Raw genomic sequence first — 14,954 nt, 5'->3', positions numbered from 1 at the left:
ACATTTTCTGTTGCGTACGTGTGTGCATGTGTGTGTGTGGGATGGCATAGTAGGTTTTACTTGAAGTTGTCAGGGTGCTGGCCGAGGGCCAAAGTAAGGGTGTCCAGAGCATGACGGTGGTGTTTCTGGGCACTGAGCAGCAGGGTGAGCAGGTGGAGGGAGTGTAAGTCATCCCCACAGAGAGATAAAGCTGCCTGAAGGGGCTCCATAGCTGCTGATACCTGCCAGATAAACACCAAATTTGTCAAAAAGAAAAAGAAAAAAAACAAGTTTGTCAAAAAAAAACAAAAAAATATGCTTCAGTATTGATTCCATTGGCTTGCTTTTACCTGGCGTACGATGGCCAGCTGCAGAGCCAGGTACATGGCAATCTGCGCATCCTGAGGGTCCAGTGAATGAGCTCTGTAGAGGGAAGACAAATAGCTCAGTGAGGGTGGACTGTTGAACTGTGTGGCTCGCTTGCGTGGCTGAAACACGTGATAGAGAATGAAACAAGCCTGACTTACTTTTTCAAAGCATTTAGTGCCTTTTTGTTGAAGTCGTTTCGGTCTGTGGTCAGAGAAGCTGCAGGAAAAATGGGAAATTTACAATTTCAGATAAAAATAAAAGCTGATGATGGACTACGGTTCAAACAAGTTAAAACAAGAGTTGGAATCAGGGGCAGTTATATGAAGGCCTGTGTCTTGACAAGTAGCTTAGACAGTCCATCATTGTTGATGTTGACTAAACTATTTCCTATTAGCCAGAAATGAGACCTACCGTATTTTTCGGACTAATAAAGCGCACTTAAAATCCTTTAATTTTCTCAAAATCGACAGTGCGCCTTATAATCCGGTGCACCGCATGTATGAATTCTGGTTGTGCTTACTGGCCTTGAACCAATTTTATGTGGTACACGGTGCTCAAAAATCTGTTTTAGTCAAATAATGTTTTAGTACGACTTTGGTAAGCTACGAAGCCGCACCGCCTGATGGCTTGCCGGAGCATTACGGCTGCCGTAGTCAGGAGCCTCGAGGAGTAATCTGGGTCCAAAACTCCGTCTTATTCAGGTCCCAAAGTCAAACAAACACTGCGGTACACTGAGAGTTAAAAACTGTCTAATTTCTTTCATCTTTAATAAAATGATCAGCGTTGCTGCTTAACCAGTTTAACATCCAGGCATCCATGAAACCGGAAATTCTGAAATTTTACGGAGTTAGCAGAAAGTTAGCTCGCTATTTTTTACCTTAATATAATATACCATGTTCTGACTGAGAGATTTCTGAAACATTAAAACTTACAGCTCTGCTATCACAATAAAAGTTAACGTGGCAGGATGCTGTAAACAGATCAAACTTCAGTCGGGAGAACAAATGAGATAATCCATCCACAATACGAGGTTAGTCATTAATATACAGCAACAACATGGGAATAGAGCAGCTGTGAGATAATTCTACATTAATGGATCAATGGTACAGAAGAGGAGGAAGCAAGAAGAATGAGTTGAGTAAAGTTTGACTTATCTGACTGTTTTGTTTTGCTTAATGCGCCTTATAATCCGGTTCGCCTTATGGTCAGAAAAATACGGTAAATTGTGTCCTATGGAACAGCTCAAATTCATCGCAAGGTTTTCTAGCTAGCTGCCTTCACCTACACTTCACTTACAGTTTTGCATTATGCTGACTGACGCTCAGGTTTTAGATTGCTCCAACGCTCCATTTCGTATGAGGTCAATGAGAGCAGATAATTCACTAAGCTCAGGGCAAAGCTCTGGCTATGGACATAGTTTCCCTACACTTGTTGCTCGGTTCCTTTTTTGGGGAGCAGTTTGAAAAAAGAATACCAGGAAATAAACTTGTTTCAGAGAGTGGATGAACTGACAGGTTTTATAAAGGTCCAGTCTAATATAAGGCAAACATGAATTATTGAATCAGGCAATGCTACTCTCACAGACCCAGAATAAAAAGTCCCATAGACAGTAAGATCTAGTTAACACTTGTCGACTAAGCTATTTCCTGCTGGCAGTGGACACAATTTAAACTGTGTCCATTGGAAATCAAGTGAACCCAACATCAGCCCTGAACTCATTACAAGGTTCTGTAGCTGGCTGCCTTCTTCTTTGCATGACCACAAACTGCTGCTTTTCTCAGGGAATTCCAAACAAATGACCAGTGGTATTGTTTTTATTTTGGATAGGATGTTCTCCATATATTTCTTCAGATTGTGTGGTTAGATTTACCATCAGAGGCCTGCAGACTGCAGCAGAGTCCCAGAGCCAGGTAGGCTTTAGGCAGAAATTCTCCTGCTTCCTCCCCCATAGACACCACACTCTGGGACAGAGCCTCTGCCTCCTTGATCTGCATACACACATAAACACATTAACCTCTGAAGGATGTTAGCTGGGATGAATATGCGGCAGAGGGACGAGGAAAAACACCCAAGTTGAATCAATTTTTGGTGAAACAATAAGCTACATGGAGATTGGGCTGTTCGAAGCATCGCGCAGAACTGTCTCTTTGTCTTCGATCTCTTTGCGTAATCCCCAGCTGACTCTGTGATGTGGAGATCAGTGCTCTGTAGAAGCCATACCATCTGTTACAGTCGACTCAGTCGACTTCTTGTTCTTTTTGGGGCTTTTGTGGCTCTTTGAGACTCTGATTGCGAAGCTGGGATCAATCACATGCCTCCCTCATGGGTGAGCATGATGGATAAGACTGATAAAACTCATAAAAAAAATTTAAAAAAAAATCTATATTTGCTGTGTGAATTGTGAGGTACTGTAAAGTGAGCTGAAAACTTTGCCAGTCTGTCCAGCAAAATGTGTCTGCGATGCAGTGGGGAGGGACGTGAGTTTAGTGTGAGGACAGTCCGGACAGATTTGCTTGAAGGACAGCGCAGAGTTTGCTGAAGGACACACACGCTCGCCCACACACACAGCAGTAGACTGCAGGCGGTGTGTGGCTGAGCCGAGCCGAGGTGCTCTGAGCTGAGGAAAAAGTGTGTCACTCCGTGTGAGGTATGGCTGGTGGCGGGCGGGCAGGTGGGTAGATGGGCGTGGGTGGAGGTGGGGGGGTAATGCCTTTGACAGCACACCAGTGCAACAGCAAGCAAACTGCTCTGACACCCCCCCTTCCGCTTCATGTCCTCCTCCTCCCTTCATCCTCCTCCTCTGTTCTCTCTCCCTTCCTCTGAATCCAGCCCTCGCTCTTTTAAAGCCTGCGCACAATAGACCAGCCGTTTACACGCGGACCCTGTCTGTGCATGTTTTAGGCAGATTATGATTTTGTTTTGTTTTTTCTCCTCCCCTTGAACAGTGTGGAGAAAGAACACGTCGCCATTGTCTGTGGAAAACCTTGAATCTGCAAAAAACTGCTCTTCAGGAATTTAGAAAAGCAGCTTTACGTGCAAGATCGAGAGTCCCACAGTTCATGGTGATGTCACTGGTTTGGGGGATTTCAGATATGTCTACAAGAAACCTACGAAAAACCACAGAAAAGAGCAAAAAATGTTAAAATACGTAACGTTGTTGGCTGCAGTAAATATCAGCCCAGACTGTCCAGTGGAGCTGATGGTGGATAACAGTGGCACATTTATGTAATGCCACACTGCACTACGACCATAGTGTCCCATTGTGATTACGGCTGTAAGCTCCTTAGTGTTTCCAGCCTGCCATGATCTCCAGCCACTGACAGATGTGCTCTCTCCATTTGCCTCTGTTAGCTCCACTTTTCTAATCTCTCTTTCTCTCTCCAACTCCCTCTCTCCCTCTACACTAAATAACACTGTTGATGTTATTTTCTCTTTCCTGCTGAGATCATGCACTGAAGGAGTATCCAAGCAGGCCCGGGATTCACAGTAGTAGTGTGTAACTGCCTGACTGACCCCAGCATTAATCCCAAATATCAGGGGTCTCGAACTCCAGGCCTCGAGGGGCCGGTGTCCTGCAGTTTTAGATCTCACCCTGGGTCAACACACCTGAATCAAATGATTAGTTCATTAACAGGCCTTCAAGACATGTTGAGGAGGTAACTTAGCCATTTAAATCTGCTGTGTTGGATCAAGGACACATCTAAAACCTGCAGGCCACCGGCCCTCGAGGTCTGGAGTTCGAGACCCCTGCCAAATATTAAGGACCCGGTGATGTCGTCTTACAACTTTTGATCAGCACATTAGATGCACTATGCAATTCTGTGACTCGATTTTATGTTATATTCTTGTAAGTACTAGCCAAAGCTGACCATGTGCAAGAAAACTGCTTCCATGGGAATTAAGAAGGTAAGCAGCAGCCAGGTGGTGCTAATCAAATGCACCTGATGAACTAATCATCAGCAAGTATGAGCATCTCCTAACACAAAGCTAAATGTTCCCAAGAGGGAAAGAAACTGCAAAAATCCCAGCAGCTACATCTCAGACTCTACAGACCTCAGCCAGCATGTTAAATGTTAAAATTCATGACAGTACAATTAGAAAAAGACTGAAGAAGTATGGCTAGTTGGAAGGTCTGCCAATTGGGTCGAGTGATGTTTTTGTGACAAAGCTAGAGCTCTGCAGCAAAAAAACTAACCACAAAAAGTCATTTTATCCCAATAATCTTAGTTTTATAATTGTTAAAAAAGCAAAGCTGTTCTGTTTTCCAACTACTTAAATCTTTTAGTAGCACTAAACCATGGGCTGTTTCAAGCATCTGACTGAGGGTGTAAAAATGTTTTTAACTGACACCCACAAAGCAGTGGAAAACTATAAAATGATATCAAATGGCTTCCAGCTTGTAATTCCCACTTTCCAAAATGGCATTAAGAAACGTCAGTTAAGGACAACTGTGAAAAGAAAGGCAAGCTCTGGAAGAACAAATTTACATGGCTGCTGGGTAGAAAGGCAACGTAAAACCCCCATATGACTGCAAATTAGCTAAAAGAAGGTTTAACTGACATGAGCGTGGTAGTGCACCATTTCACAACGCAGCTCTGTTACCAGATGTAAAGTAAATGTTAAGCTTTGAGGGCAGATGCAGGGGTGCGTGCATGACTTCATTGAAAAGAGCTAATTAGTATGTATCAATGTAATTGCTAAATCCGTTTTAAGAAGAAGAGACGTGAAAGTCGTTGTCATGTGGCAAACAGGGCTGCTTCATTATGGCAAAAATAATAATCACAGTTATTTTGGTGAATATAGAAACCTTGATTTTTAAGATCTCCACCGTGCTTGACATGTGATATGAGGTGTTGTTGGCCAAACGTGGCGCTGTGTATCATGGCTAAACATGATCTAGACCAGGGATGTCCAACTCCAGTCCTACAGAGCTACTGTCCTGCAGCTTTTAGATGCATCTTTGTTCTGTCACACCTGAATCAAATGAATAGCTTGTTACCAGGCCTTTTCCTAACTTGATGGCATGCTGAAGAGGTAATCCAATCATTTGATTCAGCTGTGTTGGAGTAAAGATACATCTAAAAGCTGCAGGACAGTATTTCTCTAGGATTGGAGTTGGACACTTCTGTTCCAGACGTTGTGTGGTTTGTCCAGATGCAACACAAAGCTGAGCAGTGCTGCCATGTCTTTCTCACTTCCAAGCAAGCCATACTTTTTCAATCTTTTTCCAATTTTACTCATGAACTTTAACATTGTAACTGTAGAGTTTATGATGTTTATGGTTGAAATTTCTCTGCAGATTCCTCCTTGGTATTGAGTTAACACACACCTGAATGGTCAAAACCATCAATTGCTGCTAATTACCCTTTTAATTCCTATGGGTCCAATATGGTTGTACTTGGTTTTTCACTTAGTTTGCTGCTTTTGAATTTTGCATTGGTTTTGATAATCAAATAATAGCATTGTGTATGTCATGTTTTACTTTTATTACCATGTGTAGATGTGATTTGCAAAACAAAAAGTTCAAAAAGTAGGACCGAAATGAGAGAACAGTCAATGTAACAATAAATCAGTCATACTTTGTGTTTCATTAATGCAAATTTCTTTTGATGTTTATATTGGAAATCCTGGACACAGGATGTATGAGGATATATTTGCTATTCTGCATCTCTGTGTCACTTCTTTATAGTTAATGGCATAATTTCCAGCACACTGCAAAACAGACAAGGAAAACAGCTCCACCTACAGAAATGTATATATAGTAAATTTACACCACAACATGTGTGCCTGGGAAATTTAGTCCAAACATCGCAGCGAAAGTCAAACAACTTAAACATTTTTTAAAAATATAATAATTATGATTATATAACTGGCAAGTCTTACAGATCTGCCCCTAAAAGTACATGTCATGCCAACAAAGGAAATCATCAGCATTCTAATCAAAGCATTTTTCAACCATTTTTTTTTAAGTTCTCTTTCCTTTATTTAAGCATTGAATAGATTTTTCTATCAACTGATCAGAAGCATAGACATCTGTTAAGTAAAGTACAGGCTCTTGGTAAATGCATTGAGGAAATTAATGACTGGTTGTGCCACAATTTTCTCCAGCTAAACAAAAACAAAACTGAGGTAATAGTCTTTGGCGCCAAAGAAAAACGATTACAGGTCACCAGAGAACTTCAATCTATACATCTAAAAACCACAAACCAGGCGAGAAATTTGGGTGTAGTGATGGATGCAGACCTAAACTTAGAAAAACACATTAAGACAATAACAAAGTCAGCTTACTATCACCTCAAGAATATATCAAGGATAAAAGATCTGATGTCTCAACAGGACCTGGAAAAACTAGTCCATGCATTCATCTTTAGTAGGCTTGATTACTGTAACAGCATCTTTACAGGTCTACCTAAAAAATCAGTCAGACAGCTACAGCTCATTCAGAACTCTGCTGCTCGAGTCCTCACTAAGACCAAAAAAGTGGACCACATCAGTCCAGCTCTGAGGTCTTTACACTGGCTGCCTGTCCGTCAGAGGATAGACTTTAAAGTTCTGATGCTGGTCTATAAAGCTCTGAATGGTTTAGGACCAAAATACATCAGTGACCTCCTGACCCAGTATGAACCTTCCAGATCCCTCAGGTCATCTGGATCCGGTCTTTTATCAGTTCCCAGAGTCAGAACCAGACACGGAGAAGCTGCATTCAGCTTTTATGCTCCTTATATCTGGAACAAACTCCCAGAAAGCCTCAGATCAGCTGAAACACTCAGTTTATTTAAATCCAGGTTGAAGACTCACCTGTTCTCAGCTGCATTTAAATAAAGCACCAAATCCACACTTTTAAGCTTAAATTTCAAAACTTATATTTTAACTACTGATTTTATCTACTGTTCTGATTTTATCTGTTTTGATTTTATATACTGTTTTTTTTTTGTTTATTTGTTTTTTAAATAAATTTTAAATCGTGCTTTTATTTGTTTTTGTTTTTAATGTCTCTGTAAAGCACTTTGAATCACCTTGTTGTTGAATTGTGCTATATATATATAAACTTGCCTTGCCTAAAGCTCTTTGCCTGAATGAGCTGCAGACCAATCATGCTTCCGCAAGTAGCAGCTGCAAAAAGCCAAATTACCCAGAAATTATTTGAAAGTATTTAAGTTGAAGTTTTTCCCCCTTTTTTGCAAGTAGATGTTACGTGTGTAATTACCCAATGCAGCTGATCAATGCAGACTTTAGCAGCCAACAAGGGCAACGAAGGGTCTTCTGGTCTCATCCTGGCACACTCTTTAAATACAGATACAGCACCAACCCCCTGAAACGCACACACACATACACGGAAATGTCAATGACAAATTGTGATTAATGAGCAAACAGCAGCCACTTATCATTCAGCCACAGATGACATGGATCGCTTTTGAGCGACTGTATCAAACATACATTAACTGTCCTCACACAGCCCTAATAGACCCATTTAGACACATGGTCACTTAATACATGTAGGTCAATCATTAATGGACCACGTGCACGTGCACATGCGTGAGCACATGTGTGCGTGCACGCCCGCGGGCCCTAAATAGAAGCAGATCTGACAACACTGAGGCGGTCCCTCTCCTTCTAGGGAGCAGCCTATTTCTAGATCTCACCATTGATCTGCTGTCACTTTATCATGCAATCCACATCAATTTTTCTGTCACACGCATGGCTCTGTGCGCACACACACGCAGACACAGACACTTAGAGACTGAAAGAGCACTGTGAGGTATTCTGAGGACTCCCATTTAAAAAAATGTGCCTTTTTAAGATTACATTTCATTACCATGAATACCTAGATAGATAGAATAGATAGAAGATAGCTATCTCCTTTGGGTGTGATGTGGTGTTTGATTTAAACGGAGAAATGAGCTCACTTTCCGGGCGGCCATGAGTGACAGGCCCAACTGGTGCCACAGGTGAAACTCGTTGAATGAAAACTTCATGGCTCGTTCCAGACACTGCGAGGAGAAAAACAAATACACAAACATGTTTAAGTTATGAAACTTTGTACAAGTAGAGTGCGCCGATAAGAGTGGATGGTTCGGTGTGGACATTAAGCTTTTTGTTTTCCTTTACAGTCACAAAGCTGAATGGCCAGTGTTCGTAGTCACATTCCTCTCGCTCAAAATCGATTGTCAGTCAGCGCTCACCACCCACTCTGTGCTGTTTCAGTACATAATGATGTGAGTGATGTGTGTGTGGACAAGCACAGGATGGCGTGGAGCGCCGCTCAGCAGATGTTGTCAGTCATGCAGAAGCGAGCTACATCAAGAAAAAAGGTCTGCCAAGTAGTAGGATTAAAAAATGTGCACTTATTAGAAAGGTTGCACACAAAGTAACATGCAGACAAAGATGCCATGCTGAATAGAGCAAAGGCACACAATACCAACCTCTGTAGGATTTAATTGAATAAGAGAGTGTGGAATATGTAGCTAATTGTAGTCGTGAATGGGCTCTGTATTTTCTAACATGAACTGAAGCGTGTAAGAAATGTAATGGTTCACTGCAGGTCTTTATGAAGCTATATGAAGCTGCAACTGTCTCTGCTGCTACTGGCAGTATTGCTGACCCTTGTTAACCCAGCTAAATCAGGCCCCAAACCATTACAAATCCCTACTTAACCTCTGTTTAGAAGGGTTAATATATAGAGCTCGAAGTAAGCTTCAGCCAAATTGTAATAACAGAGGTTAAAAGATACAAGTGCGTTAAGTCTCCTACTGTACAGTACTTTGAGCTGCACCATATATAACTGTTGTATCAACTGGACTAAATGCTTACAGTTTTGCACTATTAACAAACAATGGAATGACAATTAGCCCTGTGATAGACGTGTCAGCTGAGACATATGTGTTTAAGAAAATTGATGGAATTAATTTAATTAGATATTATTAATTGATAACTTTTTCTAAAAACTGGTTCAAGAACCACCTATGAACAGTGTTTGCAAGGATGCCACTTGTTTTAAGGATATAGTAAGTAATTTTCTGAATTATGTAACGGAAAAAAAATAAAATTGTGTTCATTCATTAGTGTGAAATTATGTCTTCCAACAGCAACTTCCAACCACTTACGTAACTACACCTTATAAATATCACAAATAGCTTTTAAATCTTTTAAACTATAATGACCATCTAATAAATGCACAGCTATGTTTTCATCATCGTTTTCTCATTATGTCTTCCTCCACTTCCACTTCATCCTCTTCCTCCTCACTTCAACCCACCACATGAAATTCACCTTATGCCTGAAGTCAGGGAACATGCAAAAACATTACTATTTATTCCCGATATCGTTGCAGTTACTCCTAGATATTGTCAGGCTGGCTAAACAAGAAACAACAGTTGGTTAAAAGCTAACAATATGCAGGCTAATATTAGGCTTGAGTATCCGAAAAATCGCTTGATTACATTCCCACATCGTATGAGTTTATTTACTAAACATCACTAAGAGTCCAACAATGTTCAATTAACTTCAAAGAAAGTTTCACTAACAGCGGCTAACAACAGCTAAAACAGCAGCTAAAACAGTGGCTAACAGCGGCTAAAACAGCAGCTAACAGCAGCTAAAACAGCGGCTAAAACAGCAGCTCTTACTGACAGAAAAGTTCAGGATATCCTCAGTAACTCTCTTTAGCATCGCTGTCATCAGACAGTCATATTTAAAAGTGGGATAAACAGCGGTCTAACAACAGACACTCACTATAGATGAATGATGACTAAAGTTGTTTGGATTACAGCAACCACCAGAATTATGCACTTGAACTGGGAGGGGTAAGAAAACCGAATTCAGCTGACTGCAGTCTTCAAGCTTCTATCGGTGAGATTTTACACGGTGTACCTTTAAAGAGTGCACAAGTAGGCAGGTGGGAGGTTTAAATTATACAACATTGATTCTGGAAACTACAGTTCATGTTTGGTTTCATAATCAGGCCAAAACTACATGACTGGGTTAATGACAATGTTTGGGTGGGTTAAGGTAAAATTTGACAAGCTGACTATCACATAGAGACACCTTACAGGTGAGAAACCAGCTGTGTCGACTAAAGGGCAGCATTTGAAGCCCTGAGACTGACCAAACATCTATCCATCTGTCCATCCAGACATCCTGTTAACTAGAGAGATGGACCCTATCCCAGCTGACTTTGGGTGAGAGGGTGGGGTACTCCCAGGTCACTAGTCCATCCCAGTGGGTATAATTCATAAAATGATTATTTCCTGTTTGAAAAACTGACATAAATAAACATAAATTATGACATCACCAGTGATTAGTGTGAATTATTAATTACTAGAGTTTAAATTTTAAAAATAAAATTTACTAAAGTTTAATTAAGTTTATTAGCAATAGTCCTTTTAAAGTTTTTCAGTCAGGTGCTTATGTTATAATGAAAGTGTTTCTGCTACTACTCACAGTGGACATTAGGAGACATAACAGTGCTGTAAGCAGGAAAAACACGTTAGACCTTATATAAAACTAAGATGGAGCTGCGGCACATACTTGACAGATTAAAGGGATATCATTCAGTTTCACTTGCTGGGCCCACGTCTTCATTTGAGGTTTGATAGCGTTTTAGTAGATAAAGGTGAATGGCTTGGGCATGAATTGAGCTGCGGTTTGGGGAAGGCCTTGAAGGGGACTGGCCGCGGCTCCCGGGCCTGGCAGATCCTCGTGTACTAAATATAAGTGAAGAAGTTAAAGAATTAAAAGGGGAGTGAGGGAGGGGCATGTAAACAAGAACGAACAGCTTGTAGAACTGGGGGAACCTATATAGATGAGAACGGGAAGGAGCATGTTTGGGGGCGTGGTCCCGCTTCGGAAATTCAGATACTTTATTTCCAATTATTTAGTACAACATTTGCCTTTTTTCCTCTCCTCCACAGCTCAAGACTGAAATACTGTTTGGAGACACGCAAAGAGTGGAACTTTTCAACTCAGGTTACTAAGTTACTGTCACGATCTGCGGGAGCAGACTGTGTGAGCTGTGAATTGTGGACCCAAACGCAGATACAAAGGGAGGCGGAGCTTGACTTAAGTTTCAAACGGAAAACAAGCCTTTATCATGGCTGATTACAAGAAGGCAAAACAAAGCAACAAGGACAGTAGCGAAACTAAACTAGAACGTAAACTGGGAAAACGAAAAACTATGAAAACTGTGACTCAACTCTAAGAACTATGAGAAGACGTGAGGGAGGTAACAAAGACGACCTGGCAAAGACAGAATGAAAACACACAGACTAAATACACACAGGAGGTAATCAGGGGAAGTGGAAACATATGGAGAAACAGCTGACAAAAATGAACATCATGACGCCACAGGGAAAAGTAGCACTAAGCACGATGAACATATAAACAAGACTTTCAAAGTAAAACAGGAAACATGATGGGACACAGACATGACACGAACTTGATAACATGAGCCACGCAGAAACACACGAAGGGCGAAGGGGACTTAAACACAGGGGATGAAGACACAAGGGGAATCTGATGATAACTATAACAAGGCAACATAGGCAAAATAGACATGAGCACATAAACAATGAATATCAAAATATAAGAAAATGAAAAAACACAGGGTTACGACCCAGGACTGTGACAGTTTGTGCTTCAGACAAACATTCTGTGCACAAAATGAGAACCGTGACCTTTGACTCTGACTTCCACTGACAGGAAGGGTATTGAACTGAACTGGAATGCGTACAAGAGTAAACTAGCTCTAGAGATTTATGTTTTTTAAATGCATCAGTGGTAAGATAAAATCTTTACAGTATATGAATAAGAGATAACGTTTATATTCCTTAGTATTACTACTTTGATAGACAAGTCTTTGGAATAGGTTGCTTATTTTCCTTTTCCTTGAATATGAAGGGAAAGCATAACAATAATATGAATTCCTGGTATGAAATTAAAACATGATTTCTTACCACAGAGACACCATGGACTGACTGATGCTACAGTAAGGATGCAATCAGTCTTATTCATGACGTCAAAGATGGAATGTATTGACTGGCTGACACCTGATTTTAAATAAATGGCCCATGCAGGCCTCATACATCAGCAAATTGATCCACTGGTGTAGGTGGAACTACCTCAGCGTGTGTGGTCTCCCATATGCTATATATGAATCAGTGAGACTTGTGGACAAACCTAATTTGAGACAACCCCGCTAACCTCCGCCTCTTAAACTTCCCACATCTGGGTAGAAAGTCACACTGGGGGGGGGACAGTTTAAACAAAAAATGAGAAAATGGAGGAGGAATTCAAAGCCAGAAGAAGAACTAGAAAAGAACAGGCAGTGTGGGGGATGGTGAGAGATGAAGAAAAGACTGAGAGGCAGTGAGAGAAAAAGACACATAATCCCTGTGCTCCAAGTGATAAGGACATTCATTAAAAAGTTTGGCAAAGGCAAAGCTCTCACTAACACATCTCATCTCTCCCTCTTTTGCTCGCCTCCCCTTAGACCTCCAGCATAGTGTGCGTCTGCATGCGTGCGTGTGTCAGAACACCTCGGAGAGCATGGCGTACTGCCCCCTCCTGACCATGCCGATGGTGAGCAGGTCATAGACTGAGGTGGCGTCCTGCAGACTGGTCTTGCGAGCCTCAGCCTGATCCGGCAGACGACTGATCACCGCGTCACCGCTGGCCTGGATAAAGAGAGACGCGGGATGAGGAAGACGAGGAAGCAAGGAAAGGTGGATGTGTGTGTGCGTGTTTACATATCTTTGTGGGGACCAAAACTGGAATTTTACCAAGCTTATGGGGACCAGCAGCCCTAATGGGGACAAAATCCCGGTCCCCACGAGTTTGACTCAAAATGTGGTTTTAGTGTCGGGGTTACAGTTAGGTCACGGTTAGGTTTAGGCTTTCATTTTGGATGGTTAGCATTATGTCAATGAGGTGTCCCCACAAATATATGAAAACGAATGTGTGCGTGTGTGTGTGTTGTGGTTTGTGTGTGTGTGTGAGAGAGCATCTCACCATGGATTCTGTGATGAGTAGCAGCAAAATGGCCTCCTCCACCACGTCCTGAGGACAGAAGCAACTGCCAGGACACAGAAAGCAGGAAATAGTACCAAGAATGGGAATTTTATCCCTCTCTCACTCACACACACACACATCCAGAAGTACACTGGTGTGAGTGTCACGTTTCTGTCTCACCTGTGGAGCTGTAACATAATACAGACCACCCTGGATATATCACTATACAGTAGTATCTCAGATGTCTCTCGCTCTCTCTCTCTCTCTCTCAAACACACACTCTTTGGGTCTTACACTTTTCCTTCTATTCATCACTTTCTTTGCCCCTCTCATCAACTCCGTGTCCTTTTAAAGGACACGTTTACCAGACACCACAGAGGCCTTTTCAGGAGGCAACTGATAACAAAAGCCACGAACAATGCCGAAGCACAGCCTGTTTCTCCTGTTCCTCCTCTCTCCTTCAAATCTCAGACATGGATTTAGATCTTCACTTATGATAGTGTGGGCTAGCTTAGTCATGTTGCGGTGACTAAGTATGGCTTGCAGGGCCCGAGCAACAAGCGCAGGATTCCTTTGCAAAGAGGGCAGAAACTAGACAACTATGTGGTGATCATTGTTGTGTGCTGTTGCACATAACCAGTTTGTCCTGTCGGGGCTGGCCAAGGGTTTCTTCTGCCTTCTGCCGTTACGCTACGCTGACATGTTATGTTATATAAGCACTATGTTCAAAGAACCGCCCTATAGCACAGATAAAACAGCAGCCTGCTTTCTGGTGTCAGAAATGAACTAATGAATGAACTGAAGTCTGGCTTCGCTCTGAGCCCTTTAACCTCCTCTAAAGCAGGTTTTCAGCCAGTGTTAATTAAGCCTGGGATGTGATGACCTCTAGTGGCATTCTAGTGGTTTCTCCAGGACAGAGCTGAACCACAGGCGCAGTGAAAACCACCCGAATCAGCTTCAGACATCACAGACGACCTGAAAGACCGTGTGATTTGTTTTGTTTCTCCAGACAAAACCTGTTTAAAAGTTCAACCTTCAGCTAAACTATTGACAAGTAATAGTTCTTCTTTAACTCCGATGCTTATGTTTTGTTACAAATCAGGTTAATTTTGTTAGGAAACAAAAAAAGCAAATTTATCTCACAATCTATAAAGAATATAGACCGTCCCTCCCAGCCCCAGAAAAGAGAAAATAGAGCAGCCTCTGGGAAAGTAACAAAGGAGGGAACCCATGACTGATGGACATGTTGTGTTTACAGAAGAGACAAAAATAGCAAAATCCCATCACAGGCATCACATTATTAAGAACAATATTGTTTTTTGGGGGCCATCTTAATGGTGTCCAACCAAAAAACTATTTTCTTGTTTCACATTTGTCTCTAATAGACTGGCAGCCAGCCCAGCATGTACCCCACCTCCCTCCAAATGACAGCTGGGATAGACTCCAGCCCTCCCAGATCCTGAAATTGGATCAGTGGTTAAGAAAATGGATGGAAGGGAAATTCATCTTAGTGTTGCTAAGTCAGTGGACATGGGAGTTAATGTAGGTTGTCATGCAGCAGGTCAACACTCAGGTCATACTGCAGTAAGCACCAAGGTCTT

At 41.8% G+C, this 14,954-nt stretch overlaps 1 protein-coding gene across 2 annotated transcripts in view; it reads right to left on the bottom strand.

Annotated features, from left to right (window-relative positions):
• Positions 1-14,954, bottom strand: part of ttc7a (tetratricopeptide repeat domain 7A) — a 64,689-nt gene that overhangs the window by 36,309 nt on the left and 13,426 nt on the right. For both annotated transcript variants that reach the window (XM_014414369.4, XM_024804800.2), the window contains exons 9-16: positions 13,354-13,417; positions 12,882-13,019; positions 8,256-8,339; positions 7,556-7,660; positions 2,219-2,336; positions 507-564; positions 330-402; positions 61-221 (exon numbers count right to left, since the gene is read on the bottom strand). In XM_014414369.4, coding sequence (XP_014269855.1) covers positions 61-221; positions 330-402; positions 507-564; positions 2,219-2,336; positions 7,556-7,660; positions 8,256-8,339; positions 12,882-13,019; positions 13,354-13,417 — 801 coding nt within the window. The remainder of the gene's footprint in view (positions 1-60; positions 222-329; positions 403-506; positions 565-2,218; positions 2,337-7,555; positions 7,661-8,255; positions 8,340-12,881; positions 13,020-13,353; positions 13,418-14,954) is intronic.

This window comes from Maylandia zebra, linkage group LG13 (genome assembly GCF_041146795.1).
Source record: "Maylandia zebra isolate NMK-2024a linkage group LG13, Mzebra_GT3a, whole genome shotgun sequence".
Lineage (NCBI taxonomy): Eukaryota > Metazoa > Chordata > Actinopteri > Cichliformes > Cichlidae > Maylandia > Maylandia zebra.
Note: the sequence above shows the minus strand (reverse complement) of the source record. Positions and strands in the feature narration are given on the sequence as shown.